Raw genomic sequence first — 21010 nt, forward strand, 5'->3', positions numbered from 1 at the left:
ACAGAACACACAGTCAGGGAAAAACTCACCTCGGGACACACTGCGTTATGCTATAAATCACACTAAAGGTGGTTGCACGTTTTTCGGAAAACCAACGGAAAAACGCAGCTAAAAATCCGAAAACCATCGGGTCCTCACCTAGGAGGACGTCTGCGGCCAGAAGATGCTCCATGACACCGTCCAGGATGTAGGACTGGAACTCCTTCTGCTGAGTCCTGGTGGAGCGCTCTGGAGAGGCCTGGAGAGGACAAACAACAACGCTTACAGCATTATTCCCTTTCAAAACCAGTCGCACGCCCGCCGTGAAGCTGCTATACAACGTTCCATACATGCAAGGGCTTGGACTGAAACGGACACACGCTCTGCTGAGAAAGAGTTTCCTACTTGGAAGAACAATGGCTTTTATTTCAGCATCACAATATAAAGGCGGTAGTTTCTATTAGCTTGGAATCCCTGTCGAAGATGTAAGTAAGTAAGTACATTTTATTTATATAGCACCCCTCACAGAGAGATCTCACAAAGTGCTTTACATACAGTGAGATGTAAGTAAGTAGCACCCCTCACAGAGAGATCTAACCCCTCACAGAGAGATCTAACCCCTCACAGAGAGATCTAACCCCTCACAGAGAGATCTAACCCCTCACAGAGAGATGTAACCCCTCACAGAGAGATCTAACCCCTCACAGAGAGATCTAACCCCTCACAGAGAGATCTAACCCCTCACAGAGAGATCTAACCCCTCACAGAGAGATCTAACCCCTCACAGAGAGATCTAACCCCTCACAGAGAGATCTAACCCCTCACAGAGAGATGTAACCCCTCACAGAGAGATCTAACCCCTCACAGAGAGATCTAACCCCTCACAGAGAGATCTAACCCCTCACAGAGAGATCTCACCCCTCACAGAGAGATCTAACCCCTCACAGAGAGATCTAACCCCTCACAGAGAGATCTAACCCCTCACAGAGAGATCTCACCCCTCACAGAGAGATCTAACCCCTCACAGAGAGATCTAACCCCTCACAGAGAGATCTAACCCCTCACAGAGAGATCTCACCCCTCACAGAGAGATCTCACCCCTCACAGAGAGATGTAACCCCTCACAGAGAGATCTAACCCCTCACAGAGAGATCTCACCCCTCACAGAGAGATCTAACCCCTCACAGAGAGATCTAACCCCTCACAGAGAGATCTAACCCCTCACAGAGAGATCTAACCCCTCACAGAGAGATCTAACCCCTCACAGAGAGATCTAACCCCTCACAGAGAGATCTCACCCCTCACAGAGAGATCTAACCCCTCACAGAGAGATCTAACCCCTCACAGAGAGATCTAACCCCTCACAGAGAGATCTCACCCCTCACAGAGAGATGTAAGTAAGTAGCACCCCTCACAGAGAGATGTAAGTAAGTAGCACCCCTCACAGAGAGATCTCACAAAGTGCTTTAGATGTAAGTAAGTAGCACCCCTCACAGAGAGATGTAAGTAAGTAGCACCCCTCACAGAGAGATGTAAGTAAGTAGCACCCCTCACAGAGAGATCTCACAAAGTGCTTTAGATGTAAGTAAGTAGCACCCCTCACAGAGAGATCTCACAAAGTGCTTTAGATGTAAGTAAGTAGCACCCCTCACAGAGAGATCTCACAAAGTGCTTTAGATGTAAGTAAGTAGCACCCCTCACAGAGAGATCTCACAAAGTGCTTTAGATGTAAGTAAGTAGCACCCCTCACAGAGAGATCTCACAAAGTGCTTTACATACAGTGAGAAAGAGAAAAACGGGATAAAACAGAAAGAATACTGTACAATTCGACTCAACAAAACAATAATATTACACACATATATATATAAAAAAGTGTTAAGACTTTTCTTTAAAATGTCAGCTGAGGGTATAAATCTCAGAGCTTGTGGTAAGTAAGATAAGGAGTAAGTGGTAAGTGGAAGTGCATTCCGGAGATTAGCAGCTACCACCTGAAATTATGTCTTTGGTAGACAGGTTTTCTGAACACATTTTCAAGAGTTTTCAAAAATATCTGATCTACAACGAAACCAATGTTTCTGTTTATATATTTGATATGGACATCACAATCACATTGCTCATTGCACAATTGTACAATTTGTAGATTTGGTTTTTGGCTGGGGACCCCCGGAAATGCTTTGGCCATGTCTCACGTCTGTGCATGGAGCCTATTGCCCACTAGCCAAGCAGTGGTTCCTCACCTCCAGCAGCAGGTCGATGACGGGCGTCTGCTTGCTGGCGGGGGTCTGACACAGGTTGTCCATGATCAGGACCCTCATGAAGTCCAGGACGTACTTCTTGGCCGGGTGGTTGGTCAGGGAGGTCTTGGAGCCCACGTTGCAGTACTCTGATTGGCTGCGGTTCATCCCAGAGTCGCCCGCGAACGCCTTGAACTCCTCCGTGGGAGACCCCGCGTCATCGTCTAGGTCCGTGACCTGGGGGGGAGGGGGGGGGGGGGGGGGGGAGACAGGAGACTGGCATTGAGACAGAGTTGACCTGAGCGCAGCTAGAAGGGCAGAAATAAGATCAATAATTAAGGAAGTAAATGAGGGCATTGAAAAAAAGCTTGATAAGAGAGAGAGAGAGAGAGAGAGAGAGAGAGAGAGAGAGAGAGAGAGAGAGAGCGAGAGAGCGAGAGAGCGAGAGAGCGAGAGCGAGAGCGAGAGCGAGAGCGAGAGCGAGAGAGAGAGAGAGAGAGAGAGAGAGAGCGAGAGCGAGAGCGAGAGCGAGAGCGAGAGAGAGAGAGCGAGAGAGCGAGAGAGAGAGAGCGAGAGAGAGATTCTCTCTGAATGCTGGAAGGCAGCATTCAGGAGAATTTCCTGAACTTGAACGCAGCATTTTGCATTGAAATAATTTGTTTCTAAATCCATGTCGTTACACACCGCATCTCTATAGCTAAAGGTTGCGCCCCGAAAATAGCTGATCTACAAGCTCTACAACTTGTAGATCTGCTATATTCGTCCAAAATTGCCCTCTTACAGTATTTCAGCCCCTGTCCCTCTAACACTCCCTGCGTACATGTTGAAGGGTGAATGTGTTTACCATCTCAGAGTAGGGCCTGATGTTGAAGGGTGAATGTGTTTACCATCTCAGAGTAGGGCCTGATGTTGAAGGGTGAATGTGTTTACCATCTCAGAGTAGGGCCTGATGTTGAAGGGTGAATGTGTTTACCATCTCAGAGTAGGGCCTGATGTTGAAGGGTGAATGTGTTTACCATCTCAGAGTAGGGCCTGATGTTGAAGGGTGAATGTGTTTACCATCTCAGAGTAGGGCCTGATGTTGAAGGGTGAATGTGTTTACCATCTCAGAGTAGGGCCTGATGTTGAAGGGTGAATGTGTTTACCATCTCAGAGTAGGGCCTGATGTTGAAGGGTGAATGTGTTTACCATCTCAGAGTAGGGCCTGATGTTGAAGGGTGAATGTGTTTACCATCTCAGAGTAGGGCCTGATGTTGAAGGGTGAATGTGTTTACCATCTCAGAGTAGGGCCTGATGTTGAAGGGTGAATGTGTTTACCATCTCAGAGTAGGGCCGGATGTTGAAGGGTGAATGTGTTTACCATCTCAGAGTAGGGCCTGATGTTGAAGGGTGAATGTGTTTACCATCTCAGAGTAGGGCCTGATGTTGAAGGGTGAATGTGTTTACCATCTCAGAGTAGTGATGTTGAAGGTAGTGAATGTGTTTACCATCTCAGAGTAGGGCCTGATGTTGAAGGGTGAATGTGTTTACCATCTCAGAGTAGGGCCTGATGTTGAAGGGTGAATGTGTTTACCATCTCAGAGAAGGGCCTGATGTTGAAGGTAGTGAATGTGTTTACCATCTCAGAGTAGGGCCTGATGTTGAAGGGTGAATGTGTTTACCATCTCAGAGTAGGGCCTGATGTTGAAGGGTGAATGTGTTTACCATCTCAGAGTAGGGCCTGATGTTGAAGGTAGTGAATGTGTTTACCATCTCAGAGTAGGGCCTGATGTTGAAGGGTGAATGTGTTTACCATCTCAGAGTAGGGCCTGATGTTGAAGGTAGTGAATGTGTTTACCATCTCAGAGTAGGGCCTGATGTTGAAGGTAGTGAATGTGTTTACCATCTCAGAGTAGGGCCTGATGTTGAAGGGGAAGACGGTGGCTGCCAGGGCACACAGGAAGTCGGGGCCGTGCCACATGGGCGCCAGGTCGGGCACGTTGTGGTAAAGGTACCTGAAGAACTGCATGAGGGTGACCGGGTACTCCCTGAGCCAGGAGCCCTCTTCCTCCGACTGCCAGGGCTGAGAGAACGCACACACGCACAAAAAAACACACAATCAAAATTGCTTCTATGGACGCCAAATGAGTGAAATGAGCTGTGTGGCGACTGACCCATAACAATGTTTGGGAACCAGTGATTTAACTAAAGGCCCAAATTAACATTGGCAGCCAAACTGAATCAGATATGTGCCACATCCAGATTGAAATAAGTCTAAACACAAACAAGTCAAATGGAATCCGATTTTTACAAGAGTCCATGTTTACCAGGTTGAGCATGCTGCCCTATAGTCTACTGACAGAAGGTGAGTCCATGGTTACCAGGTAGTATATAGTCTACTGACAGACAGAAGGTGAGTCCATGGTTACCAGGTAGTATATAGTCTACTGACAGAAGGTGAGTCCATGGTTACCAGGTAGTATATAGTCTACTGACAGAAGGTGAGTCCATGGTTACCAGGTAGTATATAGTCTACTGACAGAAGGTGAGTCCATGGTTACCAGGCAGTATATAGTCTACTGACAGAAGGTGAGTCCATGGTTACCAGGTAGTATATAGTCTACTGACAGAAGGTGAGTCCATGGTTACCAGGTAGTATATAGTCTACTGACAGAAGGTGAGTCCATGGTTACCAGGTAGTATATAGTCTACTGACAGAAGGTGAGTCCATGGTTACCAGGTAGTATATAGTCTACTGACAGAAGGTGAGTCCATGGTTACCAGGTAGTATATAGTCTACTGACAGAAGGTGAGTCCATGGTTACCAGGCGGTATATAGTCTACTGACAGAAGGTGAGTCCATGGTTACCAGGTAGTATATAGTCTACTGACAGAAGGTGAGTCCATGGTTACCAGGTAGTATATAGTTTACTGACAGAAGGTGAGTCCATGGTTACCAGGCGGTATATAGTCTACAGACAGAAGGTGAGTCCATGGTTACCAGGTAGTATCTAGTCTACTGACAGAAGGTGAGTCCATGGTTACCAGGTAGTATATAGTCTACTGACAGAAGGTGAGTCCATGGTTACCAGGTAGTATATAGTCTACTGACAGAAGGCGAGTCCATGGTTACCAGGTAGTATATAGTCTACTGACAGAAGGTGATTCCATGGTTACCAGGTAGTATATAGTCTACTGACAGAAGGCGAGTCCATGGTTACCAGGCGGTATATAGTCTACTGACAGAAGGTGAGTCCATGGTTACCAGGCGGTATATAGTCTACTGACAGAAGGTGAGTCCATGGTTACCAGGTAGTATATAGTCTACTGACAGAAGGTGAGTCCATGGTTACCAGGTAGTATATAGTCTACTGACAGAAGGTGAGTCCATGGTTACCAGGTAGTATATAGTCTACTGACAGAAGGTGAGTCCATGGTTACCAGGTAGTATATAGTCTACTGACAGAAGGCGAGTCCATGGTTACCAGGTAGTATATAGTCTACTGACAGAAGGCGAGTCCATGGTTACCAGGTAGTATATAGTCTACTGACAGAAGGTGAGTCCATGGTTACCAGGTAGTATATAGTCTACTGACAGAAGGTGAGTCCATGGTTACCAGGTAGTATATAGTCTACTGACAGAAGGTGAGTCCATGGTTACCAGGTAGTATATAGTCTACTGACAGAAGGTGAGTCCATGGTTACCAGGTAGTATATAGTCTACTGACAGAAGGTGAGTCCATGGTTACCAGGTAGTATATAGTCTACTGACAGAAGGTGAGTCCATGGTTACCAGGTAGTATATAGTCTACTGACAGAAGGTGAGTCCATGGTTACCAGGTAGTATATAGTCTACTGACAGAAGGTGAGTCCATGGTTACCAGGTAGTATATAGTCTACTGACAGAAGGTGAGTCCATGGTTACCAGGTAGTATATAGTCTACTGACAGAAGGTGAGTCCATGGTTACCAGGTAGTATATAGTCTACTGACAGAAGGTGAGTCCATGGTTACCAGGTAGTATATAGTCTACTGACAGAAGGTGAGTCCATGGTTACCAGGTAGTATCTAGTCTACTGACAGAAGGTGAGTCCATGGTTACCAGGTAGTATATAGTCTACTGACAGAAGGTGAGTCCATGGTTACCAGGTAGTATATAGTCTACTGACAGAAGGTGAGTCCATGGTTACCAGGTAGTATATAGTCTACTGACAGAAGGTGAGTCCATGGTTACCAGGTAGTATATAGTCTACTGACAGAAGGTGAGTCCATGGTTACCAGGTAGTATCTAGTCTACTGACAGAAGGTGAGTCCATGGTTACCAGGTAGTATATAGTCTACTGACAGAAGGTGAGTCCATGGTTACCAGGTAGTATATAGTCTACTGACAGAAGGTGAGTCCATGGTTACCAGGCAGTATATAGTCTACTGACAGAAGGTGAGTCCATGGTTACCAGGTAGTATATAGTCTACTGACAGAAGGTGAGTCCATGGTTACCAGGTAGTATATAGTCTACTGACAGAAGGTGAGTCCATGGTTACCAGGTAGTATATAGTCTACTGACAGAAGGTGAGTCCATGGTTACCAGGTAGTATATAGTCTACTGACAGAAGGTGAGTCCATGGTTACCAGGTAGTATCTAGTCTACTGACAGAAGGTGAGTCCATGGTTACCAGGTAGTATCTAGTCTACTGACAGAAGGTGAGTCCATGGTTACCAGGTAGTATATAGTCTACTGACAGAAGGTGAGTCCATGGTTACCAGGTAGTATATAGTCTACTGACAGAAGGTGAGTCCATGGTTACCAGGTAGTATATAGTCTACTGACAGAAGGTGAGTCCATGGTTACCAGGTAGTATCTAGTCTACTGACAGAAGGTGAGTCCATGGTTACCAGGTAGTATATAGTCTACTGACAGAAGGTGAGTCCATGGTTACCAGGTAGTATATAGTCTACTGACAGAAGGTGAGTCCATGGTTACCAGGCGGTATATAGTCTACTGACAGAAGGTGAGTCCATGGTTACCAGGTAGTATATAGTCTACTGACAGAAGGTGAGTCCATGGTTACCAGGTAGTATATAGTCTACTGACAGAAGGTGAGTCCATGGTTACCAGGTAGTATCTAGTCTACTGACAGAAGGTGAGTCCATGGTTACCAGGTAGTATATAGTCTACTGACAGACAGAAGGTGAGTCCATGGTTACCAGGTAGTATATAGTCTACTGACAGAAGGTGAGTCCATGGTTACCAGGTAGTATATAGTCTACTGACAGAAGGTGAGTCCATGGTTACCAGGCAGTATATAGTCTACTGACAGAAGCTGATTCCATGGTTACCAGGTAGTATATAGTCTACTGACAGAAGGTGAGTCCATGGTTACCAGGCAGTATATAGTCTACTGACAGAAGGTGAGTCCATGGTTACCAGGTAGTATATAGTCTACTGACAGAAGGTGAGTCCATGGTTACCAGGTAGTATCTAGTCTACTGACAGAAGGTGAGTCCATGGTTACCAGGTAGTATATAGTCTACTGACAGAAGGTGAGTCCATGGTTACCAGGTAGTATATAGTCTACTGACAGAAGGTGAGTCCATGGTTACCAGGTAGTATATAGTCTACTGACAGAAGGTGAGTCCATGGTTACCAGGTAGTATATAGTCTACTGACAGAAGGTGAGTCCATGGTTACCAGGTAGTATATAGTCTACTGACAGAAGGTGAGTCCATGGTTACCAGGTAGTATATAGTCTACTGACAGAAGGTGAGTCCATGGTTACCAGGTAGTATATAGTCTACTGACAGAACGTACCAGGTTGAGCATGCTCCTCAGCATGGCCAGCAGCAGGAAGGCAGCCTCGGTGCAGACGCTGTGGATGGACGCCACCAGCGCCGAGCTGCTGGACGCAGGCATGCCGAAGATGAACGTCCAGATGGAGTCCAGGTCAAACTGCCGAGACAAACACACACATTGGGGTAATAGATTGCCACGTGGCTGTGCGAGTAGAAGGGGTTGCTTTAACGCGTGCAAATGCATACACACGCTATTGTAGACATTTCATCAAGTTATTATACACTTACTAACGATATTGCACGAGAGGGTGTGCTCTGTACCGTCTCTGTTGGCACGGCATAATGACGGTAACGCACACCCGCCAATGCATTGCATCATATGGTCACAAATAGAGACATATCATCTGACTCTACTTCCAACGTGGAAAATAATGGAGTGGTTAATGTGATTAAATATAGATTAATTCACTTGGCACCCTCTATGTTTCCACATCAAGTCCTTTCACCGGACAGGAGGGTGTGCTCTGTACCGTCTCTGTTGGTCAATCCAAGCTCACCAGATGTCACGTTGTAAAGCGTGGGCTTGTAGACTGACTATTTTGGGTAATAATAATAATAATAATAATAATAATAATAATAATAAGGGTGTTGTACTAACATGTACCTGCAGGCTGTCTGTAATAATAATAATAATAATAATAATAATAATGATAATAATAATAATAATGATAATGCTAATACTAATACTAATAATATAATACTAATAATAATAATAATAATAACTAGAAAAAGTGCCCTTCTGGGCACAGGTCTCCACCAGGAGGATAGGACTGTGTTTGGCAAAATGTTTTTGTGTTTGTTTGTTTTTGCAACAATTTTCTTCATTTTGTTGAGGAAATGCAAAGCCAGATCACTCATAGCATCTCTGAGGATAGAATTCTGGATGAGCAGCGCATGTGCAGCATTTTGAACGAAACATGACTACAGAGATCATGTGTACCGATTTGCTTGAGATTTGGATGTGTTTAGCAGAAATCGGCCTCATGGTGGCGCTATAACCGGCAGATGTGGAGGGATGCAGGGACAATGTTTTTCCATGGCCTCTAGGGAGTGGGTGGGTGTCTCAGGCTCTGCACTCTCCCTGTTTGCATCCTACCTGACGGGTCGCTCCTACCAGGTGATGCTGAGAGGGTCTGTGTCAGAACCACACAGGCTCACAACTGGGGTTCCCCAAGGCTCGGTTCTGGGTTCCTCTTCTTTTCTCTCTCTACACTACATCTCTGGGTGCTGTCATCCACTCCCATGGCTTTTCCTACCACTGCTATGCCGATGACACCCAGCTGATCCTCTCATTCCCCCCCCTCTGATACCCAAGTGGAGGCACGCATTGCTGCTTGTCTGGCTGACATCTCGGCGTGGATGTCGACAAACCACCTGAAGCTCAACCTGGACAAGACCGAGCTGATGTTCCTCCCGGGGAAGGGCTGTCCGCACCGAGACATGGCCATCACCATTGATAATGCTGTGGTGACCTCAACTCGGACTGTGAAGAATCTGGGTGTGACCCTGGACGATCAACTGACGTTCTCGGCAAACATCGCATCAGTGACAAGGTCCTGTAGATTCCTCCTCTACAACATCAGGAGGATTCGCCCCTTCCTCACGGAGAAGGCAGCCCAGGTGCTCATCCAGGCTCTCGTCATCTCCCGCCTGGACTACTGCAACTCCCTCCTTGCTGGTGCTCCGGCATCTGCCATCAGACCTCTGGAGCTTGTTCAGAAAACTGCGGCTCGTCTGGTGTTCAACCGCCCCAAGTTCTCCCACACAACCATCCTTCTCCGTTCTCTACACTGGCTCCCCGTAGCGGCTCGCATCCAGTTCAAAACCCTGGTGTTAGCCTATAGGGCAGTGAAAGGAACAGCTCCTTCCTACCTCCGGGCTATGGTCGATGCCTACACCCCTGCCCGACCACTTCGGTCTGCCACCTCGGGGCGACTGATTGCCTCGTCACTCAAGGGTCCTTCTGGCCGATCCACACGGTCACGACTCTTTTCTGTTCTGGCCCCACAGTGGTGGAATGAACTTCCCACTGATGTTAGGACAGCAGAGTCACTGCCCATATTTCGCCGCAGGTTGAAAACCCACCTCTTCAGGAAACACTACCCTTCCTCTCTGCCTGACCTACTTGTTGTTAACTAGTTGTACGAACGCTTGTTTTCTATTGTTGTATTGTTTATTGGATCTTGTTTAGTCGATACACTTAATTGTTTTAGGCTCATGCTCATTTGATTTAGCTATTTTGTCTCATCTGTTTAAGGAAATAGGTAGCTGATATATTGTCACTTATTGTAAGTCGCTTTGGATAAAAGCGTCTGCTAAATGACTGTAATGTAATGTAATGAGTGCGCATACATAAGTTGTATACAGATTGATGCAGTTATAGCTAAAAACAGTAATTGGCCTGTTATAGCGCCACCATGAGGCTGATTTGGAAAATAATGAGTGGCATGTCGTCCTCGACCTAGTAGAAATGTACGTGTATAATTTCACGGAAATTGCACACTGTTTTTGTGATTTGTGGCATTTGTTCGAAAACGGACCAATCATGTGAGCTTTGGAAGCCAATATTAGCCAATCAGGATGGAATATGGGCAATGGTGCAGATCCGTGTTGATCACATGACTATGTAGATAGTGTATACCGAATTGTGTGATGTATGGTTAAAATGTGTACGGGTAATCTACAGAAATGTGTTTTGCCTAAATCGGCCTCATGGTGGCGCTATAACAGGCCGTTGAGGAATATTTGGGGCAGAGGTTCATCGTTGGCATCCAGGGAGTGTTGTGTGCACAGTTTGGCATGGACCGGGCCAACGGTACCGGAGATTAGCTGATAACGGACGGACGGAAGGACGGAAGGAAGGAAGGAAGGACACACACACACACACGGACGGAGTGCAAAACATACTCTCTCCCCATGCCTTCGGCCTGGTGGAGACAATAATAATAAGGGTGTTGTACTAACATGTACATGCAGGCTGTCTGTAATAATAATAATATAATAATAATAATAATAATAATAATAATAATAATAATATAATAATATTAATAATAATAATAAGGGTGTTTGTACTAACATGAACCTGCAGGCTGTCTGTAATAATAATAATAATAATATTAATATTAATATTAATATTAATACTAATAAGGGGTGTTGTACTAACATGTACATGCAGGCTGTCCGGTAGTTCCGTGACAGGCTGCTGCAGGAGAGAGCGCCATGAGCAGGAAGTAGAGCTCGGGCACAGCTGGTGTGTTTGGGCAGCAGCGTCTGCAGCACGGGGAAGCCCGGGAAGTGGCACGCCTCGCGGTTGATCTCACGCACCGTGGACCGCCCGCTGCCCGCACTGCTGCGACCCACGTTGAAGCCTGGACGGAGAGGGGGGGGGGGGGAGGGAGGGGGAGAGAGAGAGAGAGAGAGAGTGTGAGAGAGAGAGAGAGAGAGAGAGAGTGTGGAGAGAGAGAGAGAGAGAGAGTGAGAGAGAGTGTGAGAGAGAGTGAGAGTGAGAGTGAGAGTGAGAGTGAGAGGGAGAGGGAGAGAGAGAGAGAGAGAGAGAGAGAGAGAGAGAGAGAGAGAGAGAGAGAGAGAGAGAGAGAGAGAGAGAGAGAGAGAGAGAGTGGGAGAGGGAGAGGGAGAGAGAGAGGGGGAGGGGGAGGGAGAGGGGGAGGGGGAGGGGGAGGGGGAGGGGGAGAGGGAGGGAGAGAGAGAGAGAGAGAGAGAGGTTTGAAGTCAGCGGTGGACATTCCAACGTTGTGGCGTTGCTTTCCGGTCGTGGTTCGTTTTAACACGGTGGTTGGTTCCCAAACTCTCCGGTGACCCAAAAGAGAGATTTAGGCGTTTTGTCACCCGGGGGGACCACAGAACTAGTGAAAATCGCAGATCTACAAGCTCACAACGTGGCGCGAAGCGACGCGTTGTGAGCTTGTCAGCTATTTTCACTATTACTTACTAGAGCAATTACTTACTATTACAAATTTTTTTTCCAATTTGTGGAATTAATTTGATTTTTCTTTTCAAAAAATCATCCGCTCCTGACTGGATCATAAAACCGAAATGGAATGCTGCCCAAGCTAGGGCCTAACAGTCTGTCCCAGGCTACTAGCTACTGCTACTTGGCTTGGGGGAGGTTTCAACAGGGCCGCTGTAGCAAGGTCAGAATGGTAGAGTTTAGCTCATCCGGAGCTAAAGTAAAGGAACCAAGAAGAGACTAAAGCTCAAACACTCCAGCGCACGGGACCTGCCCTGTCACTACACAGCATGAGGGGGGTGCAACAGAAGATCTACAAGCCCACAGCAACAGCAGACCTACAAGCCCACAGCATGAGGGGGGGTGCAACAGAAGATCTACAAGCCCACAGCATGAGGGGGGGTGCAACAGAAGATCTACAAGCCCACAGCAACAGCAGACCTACAAGCCCACAGCATGAGGGGGGTGCAACAGAAGATCTACAAGCCCACAGCAACAGCAGACCTACAAGCCCACAGCATGAGGGGGGTGCAACAGCAGATCTACAAGCCCACAGCAACAGCAGATATACAAGCCCACAGCAACAGCAGATCTACAAGCCCACAGCATGAGGGGGGGTGCAACAGCAGATCTACATGCCCACAGCAACAGCAGATCTACAAGCCCACAGCATGAGGGGGGGTGCAACAGCAGATCTACAAGCCCACAGCAACAGCAGACCTACAAGCCCACAGCAACAGCAGATCTACAGGCCCACAGCAACAGCAGATCTACAGGCCCACAGCAACGCAAGCTTGTAAATGGGATATTTTTCCACTATTGTTTTGCGTGACACTGTTGTACGACAAAGAAACTGTGAAATAAAGTTTACGAGAGGTTGATAAAACAAATCGATTCAGTCGATTATAAAATAACATATGATTATTTATTTTCTCCCCACATCAATTTGTTGATATATAAAAAAAAACATGAAATCAGATCTGATTCTGAACCCATTAGATTTGGTGTTAGGAACCCGTTGCGACCGCATGTCCTCTCTGCTGACGTCCACCGCAGGCAGGGTTCGAACCCACAACCTTCCGTATGAAAGGCATCCGCTCTAACCACTACACTAGAGCAGCACAATGGTAAAAAAAAACGTGCTTCTCAATTATTCAAAAAGCAAATCGATAGAATAATCGCTAAAAGAATAATAATGGATAGTGGCAGCCATACAAAGCATGCTCTTCAGAAGCAATGGGTGTTTTGGTTTGGGGACCAAAGCGTGGACTATAGGGGAGGTGGGAGGGGTGGATCTGCCCTGGAGGTGTACTGTGGACCCACCCTAAAGGGGGGGGGGGGGGGGGGGTCTGCCCTGAAGGTGTACTGTGGACCCACCCTAGGGGGGGGGGGGGGTCTGCCCTGAAGGTGTACTGTGGACCCACCCTGCATGGCCTTACGGCGCACAAAGTGCGCCGCCTTCTGTGAAGACGACCAGCCCCGACGCAAGACCACCCCCGAGAGAGGAGACTGCACTTCCGCTGCTGATCCATGATGATAATAATAATATCAATATTAACAGTAACACATGAAACAGACGTTAGAATGCACGCAAAAGGAACGCACGCACGCACACACACAATGAGCGATTACTATGTAACCCAGGCAGAACAGTCTGTCTGTCGCGCTGTGACACCACCCACCAGAGGGCGCAGTTGTATCACACACAAAAAAAAAAAGAAAAAAAGTACTAATTTATTCTAATTGTTGCAATTTACGAGCTGCATTCGCTTCCCGTGTTCGCGTGTCTTACTTGTTGGTATATAACCTCACTCACCCAGCACCGTGCCTATCTTGTTGGTGAGCACCGAGTCGGTGTGGTCCAGACTGTATATAACCTCACTCACCCAGCACCGTGCCTATCTTGTTGGTGAGCACCGAGTCGGTGTGGTCCAGACTGTATATAACCTCACTCACCCAGCACCGTGCCTATCTTGTTGGTGAGCACCGCGTCGGTGTGGTCCAGCCAGCCTCCTCTACACTCACCCAGCACCGTGCCTATCTTGTTGGTGAGCACCGAGTCGGTGTGGTCCAGCCAGCCTCCTCTACACTCACCCAGCACCGTGCCTATCTTGTTGGTGAGCACCGCGTCGGTGTGGTCCAGCCAGCCTCCTCTACACTCACCCAGCACCGTGCCTATCTTGTTGGTGAGCACCGAGTCGGTGTGGTCCAGCCAGCCTCCTCCGGCCAGGCCCTCCTTGAAGCGCTGCATGGTGCCCTGGTTGGACAGCAGTACCACCAGGATCCACAGGGCGGCGGTCACCGTGCTGTGGTGCAGGTGCTCCTCCATGAACATCAGCAGCCAGTCGAAGCCCAGCGTCCGCACCAGCTCCTCGCACGCCCTGCAGGGGGAGACAGAGAGGAGATTAGAGAGAGGTCCAAATATACATAATGAATTTGGGTGTCCTTCACATCAAAGTGTGTATGAATAGACCAGGGGCATAACAGTAGCATCAGTGTAAGAGGGGAGAGGGTGGTGGTCTTACTGAAGGTAGCCTCAGTGTGGTGGTGGTCTTACTGACGGTAGCCTCAGTGTGGTGGTGGTCTTACTGACGGTAGCCTCAGTGTGGTGGGGGTCTTACTGACGGTAGCCTCAGTGTGGTGGGTCTTACTGTGAGTTGACGCTTCCCCTCCCCCCTGCTGGTGAACAGCAGCCTCAGTGTAATGGGGTGGTGGTATCATGGTGGGGGTCTTACTGACGGTAGCCTCAGTGTGGTGGTGGTCTTACTGACGGTAGCCTCAGTGTGGTGGTGGTCTTACTGACGGTAGCCTCAGTGTGGTGGTGGTCTTACTGACGGTAGCCTCAGTGTGGTGGGGGTCTTACTGACGGTAGCCTCAGTGTGGTGGTGGTCTTACTGACGGTAGCCTCAGTGTGGTGGTGGTCTTACTGACGGTAGCCTCAGTGTGGTGGGGGTCTTACTGACGGTAGCCTCAGTGTGGTGGGGGTCTTACTGACGGTAGCCTCAGTGTGGTGGTGGTCTTACTGACGGTAGCCTCAGTGTGGTGGTGGTCTTACTGACGGTAGCCTCAGTGTGGTGGTGGTCTTACTGACGGTAGCCTCAGTGTGGTGGGGGTCTTACTGACGGTAGCCTCAGTGTGGTGGTGGTCTTACTGACGGTAGCCTCAGTGTGGTGGTGGTCTTACTGACGGTAGCCTCAGTGTGGTGGTGGTCTTACTGACGGTAGCCTCAGTGTGGTGGTGGTCTTACTGACGGTAGCCTCAGTGTGGTGGTGGTCTTACTGAAGGTAGCCTCAGTGTGGTGGGGGTCTTACTGAAGGTAGCCTCAGTGTGGTGGTGGTCTTACTGACGGTAGCCTCAGTGTGGTGGTGGTCTTACTGACGGTAGCCTCAGTGTGGTGGTGGTCTTACTGACGGTAGCCTCAGTGTGGTGGTGGTCTTACTGACGGTAGCCTCAGTGTGGTGGTGGTCTTACTGACGGTAGCCTCAGTGTGGTGGTGGTCTTACTGACGGTAGCCTCAGTGTGGTGGTGGTCTTACTGACGGTAGCCTCAGTGTGGTGGTGGTCTTACTGACGGTAGCCTCAGTGTGGTGGGGGTCTTACTGACGGTAGCCTCAGTGTGGTGGTGGTCTTACTGACGGTAGCCTCAGTGTGGTGGTGGTCTTACTGACGGTAGCCTCAGTGTGGTGGTGGTCTTACTGACGGTAGCCTCAGTGTGGTGGTGGTCTTACTGACGGTAGCCTCAGTGTGGTGGTGGTCTTACTGACGGTAGCCTCAGTGTGGTGGTGGTCTTACTGACGGTAGCCTCAGTGTGGTGGTGGTCTTACTGACGGTAGCCTCAGTGTGGTGGTGGTCTTACTGACGGTAGCCTCAGTGTGGTGGTGGTCTTACTGACGGTAGCCTCAGTGTGGTGGTGGTCTTACTGACGGTAGCCTCAGTGTGGTGGTGGTCTTACTGACGGTAGCCTCAGTGTGGTGGTGGTCTTACTGACGGTAGCCTCAGTGTGGTGGGGGTCTTACTGACGGTAGCCTCAGTGTGGTGGTGGTCTTACTGACGGTAGCCTCAGTGTGGTGGTGGTCTTACTGAAGGTAGCCTCAGTGTGGTGGGGGTCTTACTGACGGTAGCCTCAGTGTGGTGGTGGTCTTACTGAAGGTAGCCTCAGTGTGGTGGGGGTCTTACTGACGGTAGCCTCAGTGTGGTGGTGGTCTTACTGACGGTAGCCTCAGTGTGGTGGTGGTCTTACTGACGGTAGCCTCAGTGTGGTGGGGGTCTTACTGACGGTAGCCTCAGTGTGGTGGGGGTCTTACTGACGGTAGCCTCAGTGTGGTGGGGGTCTTACTGACGGTAGCCTCAGTGTGGTGGTGGTCTTACTGACGGTAGCCTCAGTGTGGTGGGGGTCTTACTGACGGTAGCCTCAGTGTGGTGGTGGTCTTACTGAAGGTAGCCTCAGTGTGGTGGTGGTCTTACTGACGGTAGCCTCAGTGTGGTGGGGGTCTTACTGACGGTAGCCTCAGTGTGGTGGGGGTCTTACTGACGGTAGCCTCAGTGTGGTGGTGGTCTTACTGAAGGTAGCCTCAGTGTGGTGGTGGTCTTACTGACGGTAGCCTCAGTGTGGTGGGGGTCTTACTGACGGTAGCCTCAGTGTGGTGGTGGTCTTACTGAAGGTAGCCTCAGTGTGGTGGTGGTCTTACTGACGGTAGCCTCAGTGTGGTGGGGGTCTTACTGACGGTAGCCTCAGTGTGGTGGGGGTCTTACTGACGGTAGCCTCAGTGTGGTGGTGGTCTTACTGAAGGTAGCCTCAGTGTGGTGGTGGTCTTACTGACGGTAGCCTCAGTGTGGTGGGGGTCTTACTGACGGTAGCCTCAGTGTGGTGGTGGTCTTACTGACGGTAGCCTCAGTGTGGTGGTGGTCTTACTGACGGTAGCCTCAGTGTGGTGGGGGTCTTACTGACGGTAGCCTCAGTGTGGTGGTGGTCTTACTGACGGTAGCCTCAGTGTGGTGGGGGTCTTACTGACGGTAGCCTCAGTGTGGTGGTGGTCTTACTGACGGTAGCCTCAGTGTGGTGGGGGTCTTACTGACGGTAGCCTCAGTGTGGTGGGGGTCTTACTGACGGTAGCCTCAGTGTGGTGGTGGTCTTACTGAAGGTAGCCTCAGTGTGGTGGTGGTCTTACTGACGGTAGCCTCAGTGTGGTGGGGGTCTTACTGACGGTAGCCTCAGTGTGGTGGTGGTCTTACTGACGGTAGCCTCAGTGTGGTGGTGGTCTTACTGACGGTAGCCTCAGTGTGGTGGGGGTCTTACTGACGGTAGCCTCAGTGTGGTGGTGGTCTTACTGACGGTAGCCTCAGTGTGGTGGGGGTCTTACTGACGGTAGCCTCAGTGTGGTGGTGGTCTTACTGACGGTAGCCTCAGTGTGGTGGGGGTCTTACTGACGGTAGCCTCAGTGTGGTGGTGGTCTTACTGACGGTAGCATCAGTGTGGTGGGGGTCTTACTGACGGTAGCCTCAGTGTGGTGGTGGTCTTACTGACGGTAGCCTCAGTGTGGTGGTGGTCTTACTGACGGTAGCCTCAGTGTGGTGGGGGTCTTACTGACGGTAGCCTCAGTGTGGTGGTGGTCTTACTGACGGTAGCCTCAGTGTGGTGGGGGTCTTACTGACGGTAGCCTCAGTGTGGTGGTGGTCTTACTGACGGTAGCCTCAGTGTGGTGGGGGTCTTACTGACGGTAGCCTCAGTGTGGTGGTGGTCTTACTGACGGTAGCATCAGTGTGGTGGGGGTCTTACTGACGGTAGCCTCAGTGTGGTGGTGGTCTTACTGACGGTAGCCTCAGTGTGGTGGTGGTCTTACTGACGGTAGCCTCAGTGTGGTGGGGGTCTTACTGACGGTAGCCTCAGTGTGGTGGTGGTCTTACTGACGGTAGCCTCAGTGTGGTGGGGGTCTTACTGACGGTAGCCTCAGTGTGGTGGTGGTCTTACTGACGGTAGCCTCAGTGTGGTGGGGGTCTTACTGACGGTAGCCTCAGTGTGGTGGTGGTCTTACTGACGGTAGCATCAGTGTGGTGGGGGTCTTACTGACGGTAGCCTCAGTGTGGTGGTGGTCTTACTGACGGTAGCCTCAGTGTGGTGGTGGTCTTACTGACGGTAGCCTCAGTGTGGTGGGGGTCTTACTGACGGTAGCCTCAGTGTGGTGGTGGTCTTACTGACGGTAGCCTCAGTGTGGTGGTGGTCTTACTGACGGTAGCCTCAGTGTGGTGGTGGTCTTACTGACGGTAGCCTCAGTGTGGTGGTGGTCTTACTGACGGTAGCCTCAGTGTGGTGGTGGTCTTACTGACGGTAGCCTCAGTGTGGTGGTGGTCTTACTGACGGTAGCCTCAGTGTGGTGGTGGTCTTACTGAAGGTAGCCTCAGTGTGGTGGTGGTCTTACTGACGGTAGCCTCAGTGTGGTGGTGGTCTTACTGAAGGTAGCCTCAGTGTGGTGGTGGTCTTACTGACGGTAGCCTCAGTGTGGTGGTGGTCTTACTGACGGTAGCCTCAGTGTGGTGGTGGTCTTACTGACGGTAGCCTCAGTGTGGTGGTGGTCTTACTGACGGTAGCCTCAGTGTGGTGGGGGTCTTACTGACGGTAGCCTCAGTGTGGTGGTGGTCTTACTGACGGTAGCCTCAGTGTGGTGGGGGTCTTACTGACGGTAGCCTCAGTGTGGTGGTGGTCTTACTGACGGTAGCCTCAGTGTGGTGGTGGTCTTACTGACGGTAGCCTCAGTGTGGTGGTGGTCTTACTGACGGTAGCCTCAGTGTGGTGGTGGTCTTACTGACGGTAGCCTCAGTGTGGTGGTGGTCTTACTGACGGTAGCCTCAGTGTGGTGGGGGTCTTACTGACGGTAGCCTCAGTGTGGTGGTGGTCTTACTGACGGTAGCCTCAGTGTGGTGGTGGTCTTACTGACGGTAGCCTCAGTGTGGTGGGGGTCTTACTGACGGTAGCCTCAGTGTGGTGGTGGTCTTACTGACGGTAGCCTCAGTGTGGTGGGGGTCTTACTGACGGTAGCCTCAGTGTGGTGGTGGTCTTACTGACGGTAGCCTCAGTGTGGTGGGGGTCTTACTGACGGTAGCCTCAGTGTGGTGGTGGTCTTACTGACGGTAGCCTCAGTGTGGTGGGGGTCTTACTGACGGTAGCCTCAGTGTGGTGGTGGTCTTACTGACGGTAGCCTCAGTGTGGTGGTGGTCTTACTGACGGTAGCCTCAGTGTGGTGGGGGTCTTACTGACGGTAGCCTCAGTGTGGTGGTGGTCTTACTGACGGTAGCCTCAGTGTGGTGGGGGTCTTACTGACGGTAGCCTCAGTGTGGTGGTGGTCTTACTGACGGTAGCCTCAGTGTGGTGGGGGTCTTACTGACGGTAGCCTCAGTGTGGTGGTGGTCTTACTGACGGTAGCCTCAGTGTGGTGGGGGTCTTACTGACGGTAGCCTCAGTGTGGTGGTGGTCTTACTGACGGTAGCCTCAGTGTGGTGGTGGTCTTACTGACGGTAGCCTCAGTGTGGTGGTGGTCTTACTGACGGTAGCCTCAGTGTGGTGGGGGTCTTACTGACGGTAGCCTCAGTGTGGTGGTGGTCTTACTGACGGTAGCCTCAGTGTGGTGGTGGTCTTACTGACGGTAGCCTCAGTGTGGTGGTGGTCTTACTGACGGTAGCCTCAGTGTGGTGGGGGTCTTACTGACGGTAGCCTCAGTGTGGTGGTGGTCTTACTGACGGTAGCCTCAGTGTGGTGGTGGTCTTACTGACGGTAGCCTCAGTGTGGTGGTGGTCTTACTGACGGTAGCCTCAGTGTGGTGGTGGTCTTACTGACGGTAGCCTCAGTGTGGTGGTGGTCTTACTGACGGTAGCCTCAGTGTGGTGGTGGTCTTACTGACGGTAGCCTCAGTGTGGTGGTGGTCTTACTGACGGTAGCCTCAGTGTGGTGGTGGTCTTACTGACGGTAGCCTCAGTGTGGTGGTGGTCTTACTGACGGTAGCCTCAGTGTGGTGGTGGTCTTACTGACGGTAGCCTCAGTGTGGTGGTGGTCTTACTGACGGTAGCCTCAGTGTGGTGGTGGTCTTACTGACGGTAGCCTCAGTGTGGTGGTGGTCTTACTGACGGTAGCCTCAGTGTGGTGGTGGTCTTACTGACGGTAGCCTCAGTGTGGTGGTGGTCTTACTGACGGTAGCCTCAGTGTGGTGGTGGTCTTACTGACGGTAGCCTCAGTGTGGTGGTGGTCTTACTGACGGTAGCCTCAGTGTGGTGGTGGTCTTACTGACGGTAGCCTCAGTGTGGTGGGGGTCTTACTGACGGTAGCCTCAGTGTGGTGGTGGTCTTACTGACGGTAGCCTCAGTGTGGTGGTGGTCTTACTGACGGTAGCCTCAGTGTGGTGGTGGTCTTACTGACGGTAGCCTCAGTGTGGTGGTGGTCTTACTGACGGTAGCCTCAGTGTGGTGGTGGTCTTACTGACGGTAGCCTCAGTGTGGTGGTGGTCTTACTGACGGTAGCCTCAGTGTGGTGGTGGTCTTACTGACGGTAGCCTCAGTGTGGTGGTGGTCTTACTGACGGTAGCCTCAGTGTGGTGGTGGTCTTACTGACGGTAGCCTCAGTGTGGTGGTGGTCTTACTGACGGTAGCCTCAGTGTGGTGGTGGTCTTACTGACGGTAGCCTCAGTGTGGTGGTGGTCTTACTGACGGTAGCCTCAGTGTGGTGGTGGTCTTACTGACGGTAGCCTCAGTGTGGTGGGGGTCTTACTGACGGTAGCCTCAGTGTGGTGGTGGTCTTACTGACGGTAGCCTCAGTGTGGTGGTGGTCTTACTGACGGTAGCCTCAGTGTGGTGGGGGTCTTACTGACGGTAGCCTCAGTGTGGTGGTGGTCTTACTGACGGTAGCCTCAGTGTGGTGGGGGTCTTACTGACGGTAGCCTCAGTGTGGTGGTGGTCTTACTGACGGTAGCCTCAGTGTGGTGGTGGTCTTACTGACGGTAGCCTCAGTGTGGTGGGGT

General features: G+C 50.4%; 1 protein-coding gene across 1 annotated transcript in view; it reads right to left on the reverse strand.

The window, feature by feature from the left end:
- Positions 1–21010, reverse strand: part of wdfy3 (WD repeat and FYVE domain containing 3) — a 185836-nt gene that overhangs the window by 60476 nt on the left and 104350 nt on the right. Inside the window, 8 exon segments of the mRNA XM_079517855.1 lie at positions 139–238; positions 2217–2450; positions 4096–4275; positions 8002–8139; positions 11206–11253; positions 11255–11287; positions 11289–11410; positions 14173–14390. Of these exon segments, the coding sequence (XP_079373981.1) occupies positions 139–238; positions 2217–2450; positions 4096–4275; positions 8002–8139; positions 11206–11253; positions 11255–11287; positions 11289–11410; positions 14173–14390 (1073 nt within the window).

Source organism: Electrona antarctica (assembly GCF_951216825.1).
Source record: "Electrona antarctica genome assembly, chromosome: 13".
In the NCBI taxonomy this organism is placed as follows: domain Eukaryota; kingdom Metazoa; phylum Chordata; class Actinopteri; order Myctophiformes; family Myctophidae; genus Electrona; species Electrona antarctica.